Genomic DNA, 14337 nt, shown 5'->3' with positions numbered 1-14337 from the left:
TACAATCAATAGGCAGCTGCATGCAGGAGGAGCTAACACCACAGGTTAGGGATTGGGTGTGCATAGGTGCCGACTCTGGGGGTGCTCCGGGGCTGGAGTGCCCATGGGGAAAAATTAGTGGGTGCTCCGCACTCACCAGCAGCCAAGCTCCCCCCGAGTGCGCCATGTCCCCACTCCTCCTCCTCCATCCCCGTGCTTTCCCCCCGCCACCTAACAGCTGTTTGGCAGTGCTTAGGACTTTCCGGGAGGGAGGGGGAGGAGTGGGGACGCGGCGCACTCAGGGGAGGAAGTGGAGAAGAGGTGGGGAAGGGGGTGGAATGGCGGAGGGAAGGGGGCAGGGCTGGGGTGGGGACTTTGGGGAAGGGGTGGAATGGGGGTGGGGCAAGAGTTGGGTAGGGGCGGGGCCAGAGGCAGGGCAGGGGTCGAGCACTCACCAGGCAGAGGGGAAGTTGACGCCTATGTGGGTGTGGGATGGGGGAGGGTGTCTGGTGAAAGACCACAGAGTCACAACCTAAGCCAGGGGGTTGCAATCTTTTTTCATTTGCAGATCCCCTAACTACTTCAAATGGAGGTGAAGACCCCTTTGGAAATCTCAGACATAGTCTGTGGACTGCTGGGGTTCCGCAGATCGCAGGTTGTAAATCACTGGTCTAAGCAGTCAGGGAGGCTGATACAAAGTAGTACACAGGGAACATTTTACATGTCCAAGACCACCTTCTCCATAAGGCTCCTTGCAAAAGTAAAATTGGAGCAGGGACTTAGAGATGGCCAGAAGAGATGTGCCATGGGGGTAGAAAAGGGGTAGAGTTTCAGTCTTGCATGTTGTGAGGGGAGGAAAGGCCTGGGGGCTTATAAGGAAAGGGTATGGAGTGAGATCCCAGTGAGTAGCTGGGGTAACAGAAGGAGATGAGAGGAGGCAGGAAGGTCATGGAGGGCCCTGAAGGTGAGGAAGAAAAGCTGGAATCTGATGTGTGAAGTGACTGGGAGCTGTGGGAGGGAAGTTAAAGGGGTGGTGACGGTGAAGTGGCTGTAGTTGGTGACCAATGCCACAGCAGAGGTTGGTCAGATGGTCAGAGGGGAGTGTCAGGAAGAGGCTGCAATTCATCTCTTTAGCTGGGTTGAGGCACCATGGGAGGCTCATGGTTAAAAGATCCATAATTTCTATTTATAACGGTCAGCACTAGCTTCCTGTGTCTTGTGGTTCCAAGTTGGATGTGACTGACGTTCAGTGGCTGGGGAAGGCAGGGCCAGAGCCGCATTCATGGAAAATGTGAGGTTATGCTGACGCTAGTGGAAATAATCCACACGTTTGTCTGCAAAGCCATGAAGCTGCTCCTGGTATCTAGACTACAACCACCATCTTAGGTTAGGGCAGGTGCCCAGCTGAACTGAGGTTTCTACCTTGATACCCAATGGTTTCAAACTGACATTCCCTAGAGACATGAAATGGGGGTCTTGGGATGAGAAATAACCTTTTGGCTTCTCTTTCCTGCATTAGATCTGTCAAGCCCTTGAAAATCTTAGTCTGGGGTAGCTCTTTCATAATTTTCTTCAATAGCTCTACAATCCCTGGCTGCTCTCACTGTGTACCCCCACAGGCTGAGAGCTCTGGGGCAAGAGTATTCTTTGTACCTGGAGATAATCAATTACACAATGAATTGCCTTAAAATCAGCTTTGTCCCCCCACAGGCAGGGATCACACGACTGTCACTGCTCATTAGCATCTCTTTGAAACCTCTGTCACTAACATGCTCAAACAATCTGTTCTGCACCGAAAGCAATCAGTAACAATCCCACAGCATCTGCAAAGGAAAGGATACAGCAATAAGTAACCTCTCCCTGCTCCACCCCAGATACCTGGCCATAGAAAGCAGGGCTGTGATTTGCACACGATCTGAATGGATGATGTCTAATTTTTTGCATACAGAGCGTGAAAAGGATCCTGGTTGAGGCATGGAAAATATGTGGTCACATGAGTCACTCTGTAATGGTTCATAAATCCTGGGAGAATCGCAAAAGCAAAACATCCAACACTGCATCTTCCCTGCCCACTGGAACGCCACCTCTGGACATGCTCGGCCCAAGGATGTGGGAATATGGCAAAAGCAAAGAAATAGGATAATTTTCTCCTTGAAATAGAGGAATCTCATCAAACAGCAGCCAGGCTCGGATTTGCAACCTTCACAGAAGAGGCCATTCATAAGCGAACCAGAAAGAAATGAGCCATCAGTCATATTGCCAAACCAAATTCACAGTTCCTACCGCGAGGACTGCAGCTCCAGTTCTTAGGTCCTCGCTGTGACAAGCAGGCAAGAGCATTGTGGTGGGGCAAGAGCCTCCAACCATCAACTGCTGCCCCTAAGACAGTGTTACCTAACGTTGGGCTGTCCTCCTGCTTCACTGTTGTCCATGTCTCACGAGAGGGTAAAGCAGGCTGGGTGGGGCTTTTGCCATTTTTTTGCAGCAATCAGGACATGGTCTGCATTTATCTGAGAGATGTGGGATAGGTTGGGGACTCCCCCATAGATGTGGGATAAGGACTTGGCAGAGCACAGAGGGGGCTTAAAGTATTGAACAGTGAAAGTGCTCAAGGCCTATGTAGCAGAGGAGGGTCAGGGCTTGGGGAATATCTGGTGGGAAATGACAGGGTCACATGCTCAGGCAGGTCCCCAGAGGGCCCTTATGCAGCTGTAAATGGTTGTAAAATGGGTCACCCTCCTAGTATTGTCACCATATATAGACAGTAATAGCCTTTTGTTCCTCCAGATCATTCATTAGCAGGGAAGAGCTGGCAGGCCTTCCTGCAGGTTTATTGAGTAATGGGGCTCTGGAAGCACAGTTCCTTCCTAGGGGAGGGTCACTGACATTCAGCTTTATCTCCCCAGCTACAGAGCCATCCTGTGAATCCTTGTCAGACAGACACCATTTCCTCTTTGGTGGGGCTGTGCTCAGCATTCCTGACAATTATCAGCGGAAGCATGAAGCCTCCATCAAACTCCAAGATCATGCTGCGGCTGTTTATATTTTGCAGCACTTTGGGCTGGAGCTGACGTACTCAGATGAAAATAGCTCATTGGGTTCACACACAGTTTTTCAATAAATTGCTTCAGTGAACTCAGGAAAGGGGCCAGGGAGACCAACATCCCTTCTTTAACCCAGACCAGGTACACACCTGACAGCAGTAGGGCCAGCGAACCAGAATGACTCCGACCTGGGAGCTGGTCTCACATGGAACGTGCTGAAAACTATCAGCTGCCCTGAAATGAGGCTGCAGCCTCGATAAAACTCCAGCTGGCCACTCAGCCTGGGCTGATTTGTGAGCAGAGTGAGGCCCTGCCTCTTGGGACAACCTGCTGATCTGCAGCCCTCATGCATTTCAAAACATTGCCTGCAGCTGAAGCAGGGCCCTATGTGTGCTGGATGCCACTGAGCCACCAGGAAATGTCATGAATCCAGAGGAGACAAGGCCTCTCGGCTAGTGTGCCATGAATGTAAATTTCTTTCTTCAGGCCTGGGAGGAAAGATGGAGGTGCAGGCGGCTGCCAGGGGCTCTTGAGATATCTGATCCTGTTTGTATGGGTTTATATTCTGAACTGACTCTGAGGTGGCCATACTTGTCACGTCCAGGAATATTCTGGAGCAGGCCCAAATTAGAGTAATTTGACCCAGAATTTAGCCTTGACAATGAGAGAGGGCCCTGCAGTACCAAGAGCTGGAAATCTCCAGCCATGAGTCTGTCTGTATCCTTTTGCTGACATCAGAAATGACTCTATGCTCAGACTGCACAGCACAATGAGACAAACCACTGGACACAGACATGGTCTGTGACCCAAGAACCCCTTAATGCCATCTGGCAAGGCAGTTACAGGAATCTCATGAGGCTGGTGTGTACATTCTAGTTAACTGAATAATGTCATGTGAGGTCTTAAATGAAAGGGGGGAGGATCACACTGGTTATTAATTTCACTGTAAAATGTATGTACAGACACCACGTAAGAAGTTATGTAATATATACTGAAAATATGCATCAAGGTATTAGTCACCAGCAGAAGTATAAAACGTTTCTGTCACACAAGAGATGTTTATGCACCTCTCTTTTTGTCAGGATGTAAGTTAAGCATTGTAAATTAACACAATGAATGCCTATTTATGTATCAAGTCAACAAAGAGATGTGAAGTCAACAGGGAAGCAGCACACAGGAAAAAACAAGCAAAGTGTAGTTATCCTGACTGTGTGCAAAAACAATGAACTTTGGGGGGGATATGTAGAAGGCAAAGAAGAGACCCTCCTCTCATTCTGCAGGTAGAAGGTAAACAGACGGCACGTTTACGTTAATGGAAATGGGATCTCAGTCAACTTAGAAGAAAACTTTGGGTGAGATAAAACTTCTTTAGACAAGAGGTTAACCTGTTTCTTAGGTTTAGTCTCTAGGAAGTGTTATGATTTTATTTTAAATGCAACCATTTTTTCCCAATAGCCTTAGTTTCTATAGCCTGAATCTCTAGACTATGATAATAAACATTCTTGTTTTCTCAGTAAATATAGCTCCATGCTGCAGTGTTAAGCAAAGTGCTGGTACAGAGCTGAGATTTACAAGTTGGTGTGTACTGTTCCTTTAGAAACAGCAGAACTGGTATCTTCGTAGTGTTCAGTGGATAAGGGGCTGGACAAAGGGTAGACCTATTGTTAACCTCCAAGGCAAAATAAGGGCTGGCATAGCCCAGGAGAGTGTGCTTGTGTGGCTAACAGGCAGGTGGTGTTAAGGAGCTGATACCCAGCTAAGCACAAGCTGGTGGTTGGGGTAACAAGGTGACTCTCAGTCCTGGGAACCCAAGAACCGTCACATGGCCTGACTCAGATGGAGTGTTTTGGCAGCTCTCAATATCCTTTGTTCTTTTTTCTGCAAGAAAAGTCAGTGGAGCCCCAGCCTAGTGTTTCCGTGAGTTAAGGGCTGGGAACAGGAAATTAATAGTCAGGGCTATTAATACTGCCTTCCCCAGGCAGCTCTGAACAGAGCAGCACATCACAGGCTCCCTTCACAGCATGGAGATCTCCTGGTGTACATTCCTATCATACAGGCACGTACTGTGGTGTAGCCTCTGGGGACTCTGCTTGGCAAGTTCGGACTATGATGGTGAGTGAGTGGGCATCTCGGGGTGAAAATCTTACTGCTCCCTTTGCTCCCTGGCATCTTTCTGTGGCTCCCAAGCAAGTACTTGCTGTGAGGGCAAAGGACACAAGCAGCAGTGATGGGCAAACGTGCTAATCTAATGAAGGAGAAGACACTGAAGGTGTTTGTTGAGGGAAATGTGGGGAGGAATTATAGTCAAAGGGGGAACAAAAGAGAAACTGGAGAAACCCCAAAGGCAGTTGTGGGGCTTGAGCCTTGCCTGAGGAGCAGCTCCTGCCCCTTGCTCTTGTTCTGACCCCCCTGTTTAATGGGGAGCAGTACTGTTCGTGCTGTAGGTTCAGGAATAGCTCTGTGGAGGCCACGCACTGACTGTCCTGTATGGACATCAGCCCTGGTGCAAGGAGCCCACAACCTGGTATGGACCCAGCCAAAGCTGTTCAGTGGCACAAAGTACCATCAGCTGCCACTAGGAGCTGATCTGATTTCATAGAGGTGAGGTCAGGATTCTGAGCACATATCAAAGATCAACAACTGGGAGAGACACATCTCTGCCTTTGCCAAAGAGCCCAAGATGGACTGCCGGAATTTGCCATCTATGGAGTTACTTCTGGCTGACTCAATTTGTGTCACCTGTACCCCCTGAGTGGCAGATCCCAGTGCTCTGTGGTGCTCAGTCCCCAGGTAACCAGTAGTGCAAAGGTATCACGAGCTGTGAGAAACAGCATGACTCCAAGGAATTGTGTGGGTCCTTGGACTTGTGACAACGACTGATCAAAGTAACTGGGCCCTAGAGAGAAGGCACAGGAGCTGCTGGAGGAAACTAGAACTTTCTCAGAATGAGATAATTTGATCTGCTTTTTGAGGTTGTCCTTTGCATGTTTACTTCTGCTGTTTAGTTAATTTGAGCACCAGTTACATTTTCTGCTTATGGTAGGTCACATGACAGCCACAGACCTTAAATTCTTCTGATTGGAACTCATTATGCTAAACTCCCTCCCCACAACCCCAGAGCTCACCTTAGCATTAGCATGGTTGCCCTGCTGTGAAGTAGCTGGGCAAACTTCACCAGAACCTCCTCACAGCCTTAGATCTTCATGTTCAACCCTGAAATAGGGAGACTTGCCAGTTGGGGTTTGTTTTGTTTTACTAAGGGGTTCTAGCTAATTACAGAACCAGCCAATGGAGGCTATGAATAATATCTATGCAGCTTCCCAGCCCCCGCACCCTGTGGTGGGCACACTGTCTCGTTAGAATGCAAACCCCTGGGGGCATTGGGGCAGGAAACTTGTCACGAGCCCTGCCTGCAAAGTGCAAGCACACTGGACCCTGGACGAACAGTAACAGACTATGTTTGCACCACTAGATTACTCTCAGAACAGCACCAACGAGCAGGTGATTACATCGGCAAACACACTGTGTCCTCGGGCCATCCCAGGAGAGAAGGTGACTCGTGGCAACATCACCTACCTGTCCATCCATGAGGACTCCCGCTCCCAGCTGAGCAGTGCAGTCACAGTGTGGCTCATCCCCTGCCTCTATTCTGCTGTCTTCCTGGTGGGGCTGCCAGCCAATGGGCTGGCCCTGTGGGTCCTAGCAACTAGGATTGAGAAGCTGACCTCCACCATCTTCCTGATGAACCTGGCTGCAGCTGACCTGCTCCTGGTGCTTGTGCTACCTTTTAAGATCTCCTATTACTTCCTGGGGAACCACTGGCCCTTTGGGGAGGGCCTATGCCGGCTCACCACTGCCTTCTTCTATGGGAACATGTACTGTTCTGTGCTACTGCTCATGTGCATCAGTGTTGACCGGTACCTGGCTGCGGTGCACCCTTTCTTCTCCCGCTCCTTCCGCAGCCCAAGCTTTGCTGCCTGCACCTGCATCAGTGTCTGGCTCATCACTGCCACCTTCACCTTGCCCTTGACCCTCTTGCAGCAGTCCTACCCCCTGGATAAGGCAAATATCACTCTGTGCCATGACGCCCTCCCCAGGCATGAGGATGCTGAGTACTACTTCTACTACTTTGTGTGCTTGGTCGTCTGCGGCTTCCTTGTCCCCTTAGCGTTGATGCTGTTTAGCCACTGCTCGGTGCTGTGGGTCCTGCTGGGCAATGGAGAGAGGTATGCATATGCCATGAAGCTCACTGTCCTCGTGCTGCTCACAGTCGTGGTGTTCTACACACCCAGCAACGTCCTTCTCCTTCTCCACTATTCCAACAACTGCTCCAAGCTCTATGAGGACTTGTACGTCAGCTACATGGTGAGCCTGGCCCTCAGCAGCTTCAACAGCTGTGTTGACCCCTTTGTCTACTACTATGTCTCTGAGGACTTCAGAGACAAGGTGAGGCGGAGAATTTTCAGCCGCAGCAAGCGAACCATCACATCTCTGAAAACCTCCAAAGAGACTCTGCCTCAGAAGAGCTCCCATTCACAGTCCCTGGTGTGAGGTGCTGGCACCCCTCACTCCCATGGCATCTGCTCGCTCCAGGGCTGAGGTTCGGACACAGAGTAGAGTTCTGAGGTGCAGTCTAGGTAGGAAGTTAATCCAGGCAAGGAAGTGAAGGAGATAGATTCTTAAGACTGAATTCATCAGGCCCTTACAAACTCCTAAGAGGCTTGGAGCCCAAATTTAGATGGTGACTGCTATATGCATACTAACCTATAACAGGGACAGCACATATGACTTCCCATATGGCTGCTCTGCCCCCTTACTATGCTCACTGGGTGCTATAGGCAGGCTGTATAGTCGACTCTACATATAATAGCAGAGGTTGCTGGGGGAAGGAACCTAGAGTGTTTGAGGGAAAAGTGGAAGCTTGAGAATGTATTTGCCCAGTATTAAAACTTGCCCGAGCAAACTGACCAAGGCGGGCTGGGGGCAACTTACAGCCGCCCACACAGTAGTCTCAGCCTCTGAGCCCACACATCTTGTGCATGGAACCATTTGGCTGGCGTATCAGTTAGTTGCTCTGCACACAGCATGTGTCCATATGCAGGCAAAGTTAGAATCTTCTTACCTGACTTGGTAAACCCTCATTCATGGAAATACTAGAGTCTCCTTTTCCTAGCAAGGTCGGTTTATCCCTATTTCAGCAAAAATAAGTACATTTAGGGGAAGTAGAGAAAGAGTTTTGCCAGAATTAAGAGTTTATAGAGTAAGAGAGAAAGTGGGAGTCAGAACTCCTGGATTCTATTCCAACCTCTCTCTCTTCCACTGATATGCTCTGTGCCCTCAAATAAGTAATTTACTCTCCTTGCACCTCAGTATCCCTACCTGTAAAATGGAGAGGATACTTATAAGGCTAAATTCATGAATGTTTGTAAAACGCGGTGAAATTCTCACGAGATGCATTGTTTCATGCTAATTATTCTGTGTGAATGAGGTGAAGAAAGCTTATGCTCAAATAAATTTGTTAGTCTCTAAGGTGCCACAAGTACTCCTTTTCTTTTTGCGAATACAGACTAACACGGCTGCTACTCTGAAACCTGTCTAATAAGCTGCTTCTCACTTTGCAAATCCTCAGCCCATTGCTGGTAAGAAATGTACAAACAATATCCACCCATTCCCTTTACACAAAATGCTCTGCTGTTCAGCACTTGTTATTTCTTTGAAGCAAACTGCCTGTCTTTAGTATGTTATGAAGGGAGACCAGCTTGTGCCCAGGAAAAAGGATTTTCATGTCTCTTCAAGACAGTATATTAATGAAGCATTGAAAACTCCCACACTGGAATCCCACACTTCTTTTGTGTAACCTCTGCTGAGACCCAACCACCCCACCACCCCAACCAAAAGAGCTGACCATGCTTGCAGCTGGATTCAGGAATGTGTTACAAATGTGACAAGTTACAGCCACTGTATCCCTCAAAACAAAATTGAAGGCACCTCCTGGCAAACAATGAAGTAGAAATGGATGGGACACCAGCAACTCCTTAGAAGTGTTGAATACTTTGATTCTGCTGATATGTGTATTAATGTTGTCCTCTCAGTGCTCAGAGCCACAGCCCTGCACTATGCCCCCCATGCAGTATTACGAGGCGGATGTTAGTAGAGAGGAGAAGAAGACAGAATTGTTTTAGAAATCAGTTTTTAATAAAATATTCATCAGTGTCTAAAACAACCCCTTTTCTGGACTCATACTAACATTTGTGCGAAGAAAACAAAAATGATCACAAAGCTGGTTTTTGGTTTTTTTTTAAATATTATTGGTGAAAAACTAGAGCCTATTTCCTACAGGTGCAATACTCAGAATGCTGAGAAAGTACCAGCTGCTGAACGCAGGAGAGATATGATGGAGTTAGGCCAAGAACCAGGGCTATCGTCACTCCACCAGAAATAGCACACATGAGAAAACAAAAACTGAGCAGAAGGGTTTTTTTTAACATTAAATTGACAGAAATGTATTTCTAAATTGACAATCTACTCACAATAATGAAATCCAGATTATTGCGCATTAAAGAATCAATGTCAGCAAAGCAAGTGCTGCTGTTTTCAACTCAATTTTTAAGTTGGTTGAATCTTTTTCTATTTGTTGTCTATTAAGGCTGATCAAGAAGGGGGAAAGGAGGAATGTGTGGACAAGAAAGAACAAAAGAACTTTTGATTTAAAATAAATACCATGGTAATGATTGCTCCTGATAATATTCATGTACAGTTACAGATATAAATACTAATTTCATTGGAGGGATTACAAGCAAAATCACTGATAACTAGAGAAAGCTATCAAGTCTAATTAGCAAAGTACCTTGGTATAAACAGGCGCTTCTGTATCTCACAGACTCACTGGAGTTTCTCTCCCCTTCATGTTGAATCATTGTCAGAGGAAAGGAGAAGACTGTCTCTAAGCATGCGAGAGAAATGGTTCCAAACTGGCAAAAATCCCAAAGCCCAAAGGAAACCCCACTGCTTGTCTGCCCTCTTTCATTCTCAGCCACTACACCCTGTTTTTTTGCTGGGCTAAAAATCTCTCTCTTCTCCCGCAAATAGCATTGAGGAGCTGATCCTGACAATTCAGATGGTCTGGGCCCTCAGTGCTCTGTCCTCTTAGCTCTCTCAGAGATAGGTGTGTGACTGAGAAGCCATGGAGCAAACACTGGGTATAAGCCTGTGAATGATCTAGAGTGTGAAGCCCCCACCCTGGGCCCAGTGGTTTACAGGGGACATATTCCTAGATGGAACATGTACTGGAACCAGCTCTTTGATGAAGGAGGGAAGGACAAGAATTTAATTTGCCTTAATAAGAGAATTATGATAATAGAAAATGGGGACAGTGAGTTTGGGAAAGGGAGAATGCAAGTGTGCATAATAGCTGGGCCTTCAACTGGGGCAAACATGGACTCCAACGCACAAAGTTACTCCAAGCAGCACCTACCTGTGGGTATAAGGCCTTCCTGCCTCATCATTGCTGTGAGGGGGGGAAAGTACCAGCTGCTCTTCTGTATTTGTGTGTTTCTTTCCTTGGTTCCTTAAATAAACAGCCTGTTTAACTGCAGCAAGAAGTTGGCTGTGGGGGAGACAGACTACAGCGTTGCCAGCATGTCCTTAGGAACAAAGGAAGTTCTACCCTTGGGGTGGAAAAGGAAATTGATGGCACTGACTACCCTGCAGGTGCCAAGGTCACAAAAAGTGTTCTGGCCAGGAGACGATGCACAAGATCTCTACTAACCTAGAAGAGCTCTCTAGCCTTATGGGTACCAGGGAATGGTGAACCCTAGCACAGTAATTGGAATACAGAAAGCAGCATTGGCTGGTAGTTAGAGCAGAGAACCTGCAAGCAAGAGACCTGAATTTTAATCCCAGCTCTGCCACAGACTTTCAGGAAGTCCCAACCTCTTTGTGCTTGTTCCTCCAGTTATAAACCTGAGATGATGTTCACTTTCCTGCCTATTGGCCACACCCAGAGCCCCTCTAGTGATGGGCAGAGTAGTAATGGGCAATGGGTAAGGGCAGTGCCAGCAGACCCCATCCTCCTGCTGTGGGTAATAGTGGAGAGCCTTTTTTGAATACTAAACTGGTGTTTTACAGTTAACAGAAAGCCAGAGAAGTGATGGGAGCTGGCTCTGTACTTGGTCAAAGCTTGGGGGAATTCATCCATCTCTACCCTCTTGTGTGCTGGGGTCACACCAGCTCCGCCTGCCCAAGGAAGGTGCCCAGCAGGGGCAGCACATCATGTGGGTGGGATTAATCAGCATATAATTATAATTAATCAACTAAAACGGAAAACCCCATAAAACACCGTTAATCTAATGAGACAATGACACCAACAAGTCAGGAAGCAAAGGGAGAGAGAGGCAGGTTGGGGACCTTGGAGCCAGGCATGAGGATTAGAGCTCCCAGCTACAGGAGGCCAAGGAGCCTGGCCCCAAATCACATGGAGCCTTGCCCAAGCACAAGGAGTGGAGGGCCAAGAAGCCAGATCACAGCCATGTTACTAAGGTGACAGTTCGTGTCTCACTCTTCCAGTCTTCTGGCCTTACTGAGTGCTGAGGCTGGTGTGAGCAAACAGCAGTGTTGTATTGTGAAGTCCCGATGTTTTTAAAAGAAGAAAATGCCTCTCACTGTAGCTTGCACTAGGCCTGTTATTTACCCAGAGGATAAATATTGACTTATGCTGCCATGTGTACAGAATAGCCAGTGCTTGCCAGGCCAATTGCTTGCTGGAAGCAGTGCCAGCAGAGATGGAATGTAGTCTGAAGGCATTTGTTTACCTGCTAGGCAGGAACAGAGCAGCTGGCGCTTGGACTGTGCTGTGGGGCACCGTTAGGATGTAGTCCATTCACACACATTAAAAAGACACAGCAAAATCTCCACTGAGAAGCAGGACAGGCAGGCCACATTAGGATCCTGAGAGAAGAGTTCAGATCAGCAGGGGAAGGAGTGATTTGAAAACTAGCCAGCAGAGATAATCTGGAATTTATGGGCATTTCAGGAACTGAGCTATGAGCTCAGGTCTTCCACCATGTCACATATGTTTGGGAAGTTTAAAGGCTGAAGCAACTACTCACCCCCAGCCTGAGAGACTGACGCTGGAAACTTAAGAGCCACCACAGCTAAGGAATCTTTCTCTTGCTCAGCACTCTGGCTGGAACCAGTACTTGAAAAATGGAACTCAGGGTTTGACTACATGGGGAAATTGGCCAGAATAGCTTTTATGGAATGGCTCCCTGCATGGACACTATTCCAGAATAAAATCCCTTTATTCTGGAATAATCAGTGCACTCACAAAGTGCCCAAATTATTCTGGAACAGAGTGTCCACAAAGGGAGCTATTTCCCAATAGCCATTCTGGCCAATTTCCCTCTGTAGACAAGCTCTAAAAGTGAACTGAATTGGGCCTTTTCTTATTTCCTTTCATGAACAAACACTCTCCATGTGGATTGACACCCCACTTTGTGCCGCGGGGAGGATGGAAGCGGGGAGAGGAAACACTAAGACTATTCTGCAACAGGCAGATGCACGAAACTCCTCAAAGCAGGAAGAAAGACCCAAAATGTCTCTTCTGCACTTCGAAAACAGACAGCTTTTCTCTTCATTTCACTGCAAAATGCATTGCTTAGACCCCAGCTGTCACTGCTTAGGGCAGTTTAGAAGACAGGAGCCAAAACTCTGTGACAAAGAGGAGGGGTTTGTACCTGCCCAGCAGCCCTAGGGCCATACAGACTGTGCACAGAAATTTACATCAAGAACACCCATTGCACTGGGCGCCTGGTGGGAGAAGAGTAGAAATGGCTGGTGAAATCAGCCAAGGACTGAGAACACCATGGCCACAGGTCTCTTTTATTCTCATGCTGAAGTTACAAGGAGAGAGTAACCAGAGGGCAAAGGCTAGGAAGCTGCAGGCTGCATTTGGCAGTACTTATTCCAGCATGAATGGAGTTCAGCCACTTGACCCTAATCACTCCTATTGTGGGCATTCTTCCCAGGCAGAGTCTGCAGCCATGTCGTGGACTGTTAGGCTTTTAACTCCTGTGGAGTTCACAGATGATTTCACTTCTTTTGGAGAATGCTCCCCCTGTCAAGTCTGATGAACAATGAACTCTCCTTTCTGCAGAGGGCTGCTGGTGCAGTGGGCGGTAGGGGGGTGGTGGGCTGGGGTTGTTAACCCTTTGCTGTGGCATACTGAGCTAAAATACACTGCTTTTATTATTTTTAAAGAAAACTCCTCAGCCATCTCTCCTCAAACAGCAACTCAGCTGAGCACAGAGGTCTGGACTCAGTGTAGCTAGGAAATGGTGTTGCAGGATCCTTGTAACATACTTTGAAGTGGTCTAAGGGTTTGAATTCCAGCCCCTGTTCTCCTTGCCTACAGTGGGGCAGCACATTGGTCTCCCATCCTTGAAATAGCTCCTAAGAGGATGCACAAAAGGCAGGAAAATTGATAGAAAAATAATGCTGAGCACCCTGTTGGAGCTCCTGCCCCCCATCAGGAGGCAAAGCCTACAATTCTGAGGGTATCAGGAAGTAGTCGTCATTTGGTTTCTGTTCTGCAGCAGGTCATCTGTAGGAACAAACTCGTACAGGAGTTGATTCTGAGCCTCTTCTTTTTATTTTAAATTATTTATTTCTGTTGAAGAGAGAATATAATGAAGAGAAGTCATTTCCACTCTTCTCTTCTGTAGCAGTGGTGGGGCCAGGCAGGGACAAGCTTAAAATGTCCTTTTGAATTTACAATTTATGTTAGGAACTGACACTTCCAGGCATGCAGGTCCCAGCTGACATCCCAATGTGAGCCTGACCTGCAGCTGGTCCTCGCCCAAGGCAATTAGCGGAATGATTATCAGTATGCCCTTTCTGCATTATTTACACTCACTCTAGACCCAGTGTCATAGTTATACGATATCAGAACTTGATTAAAAAACAGAACCTCCCCCTCACATGTCTCTCTCACCATTCTACTGTAGTCACCACTTCTTGAATCTTGTCCACTTCTCTCAATGTGCTGCTTGCTGTTGTCAGCTCTGCTGCAACCTCAAAGACGTCAGCTTCAGAAGCATAAGGGTCGTACTCGTAAGAGTAGTAGGACAGGTCTGACTGGAGTGCAGGGCCTTCCTCTGGTTGAAAGGAAATAAAAAGAGGACATGCCTTAGCCAAAGGGAGCCTGCCACAGACAGCTCTTCCGCTTCTCAGCAGGATATGATGGGTATTGGGGGGAGTGGGGTAAGACACGAGAGGAGGCATGTTAGTCAGCCAGGGGAGCTGAACACCTCAAACC

General features: G+C 47.7%; 2 protein-coding genes across 4 annotated transcripts in view; one reads left to right on the top strand and one right to left on the bottom strand.

The window, feature by feature from the left end:
* The first annotated feature begins 4946 nt into the window (after positions 1-4946).
* F2RL3 (F2R like thrombin or trypsin receptor 3) lies at positions 4947-10055 on the top strand. The gene is made up of 2 exons (XM_073324645.1): positions 4947-5135; positions 6496-10055. The coding sequence occupies exons 1-2, from the start codon at positions 5045-5047 to the stop codon at positions 7572-7574; spliced, it is 1170 nt and encodes a 389-aa protein (XP_073180746.1). The 5' UTR covers positions 4947-5044; the 3' UTR covers positions 7575-10055.
* CPAMD8 (C3 and PZP like alpha-2-macroglobulin domain containing 8) overlaps positions 9213-14337 on the bottom strand; it is a 91435-nt gene continuing 86310 nt past the window's right edge. For 2 of the 3 annotated variants that reach the window (XM_073324642.1, XM_073324644.1), the window contains one exon: positions 13697-14176. In XM_073324642.1, the coding sequence (XP_073180743.1) occupies positions 14010-14176 (167 nt within the window). In that variant the 3' untranslated portion in view covers positions 13697-14009. The other variant, XM_073324643.1, reaches the window with a different exon arrangement.

The sequence above is a fragment of the Lepidochelys kempii genome, chromosome 25, assembly GCF_965140265.1.
Source record: "Lepidochelys kempii isolate rLepKem1 chromosome 25, rLepKem1.hap2, whole genome shotgun sequence".
In the NCBI taxonomy this organism is placed as follows: Eukaryota; Metazoa; Chordata; order Testudines; family Cheloniidae; genus Lepidochelys; species Lepidochelys kempii.
Note: the sequence above shows the minus strand (reverse complement) of the source record. Positions and strands in the feature narration are given on the sequence as shown.

What these genes read in the sequence shown, in the direction of transcription:
- F2RL3 (XM_073324645.1), top strand. Translation starts at nt 5,045, where the DNA reads ATGGAGATCTCCTGGTGTACATTCCTATCATACAGGCACGTACTGTGG. An exon ending in GGCAAGTTCGGACTATGATG is followed by an intron (nt 5,136 to 6,495) that starts GTGAGTGAGTGG and finishes TTGCACCACTAG; the next exon opens with ATTACTCTCAGAACAGCACC.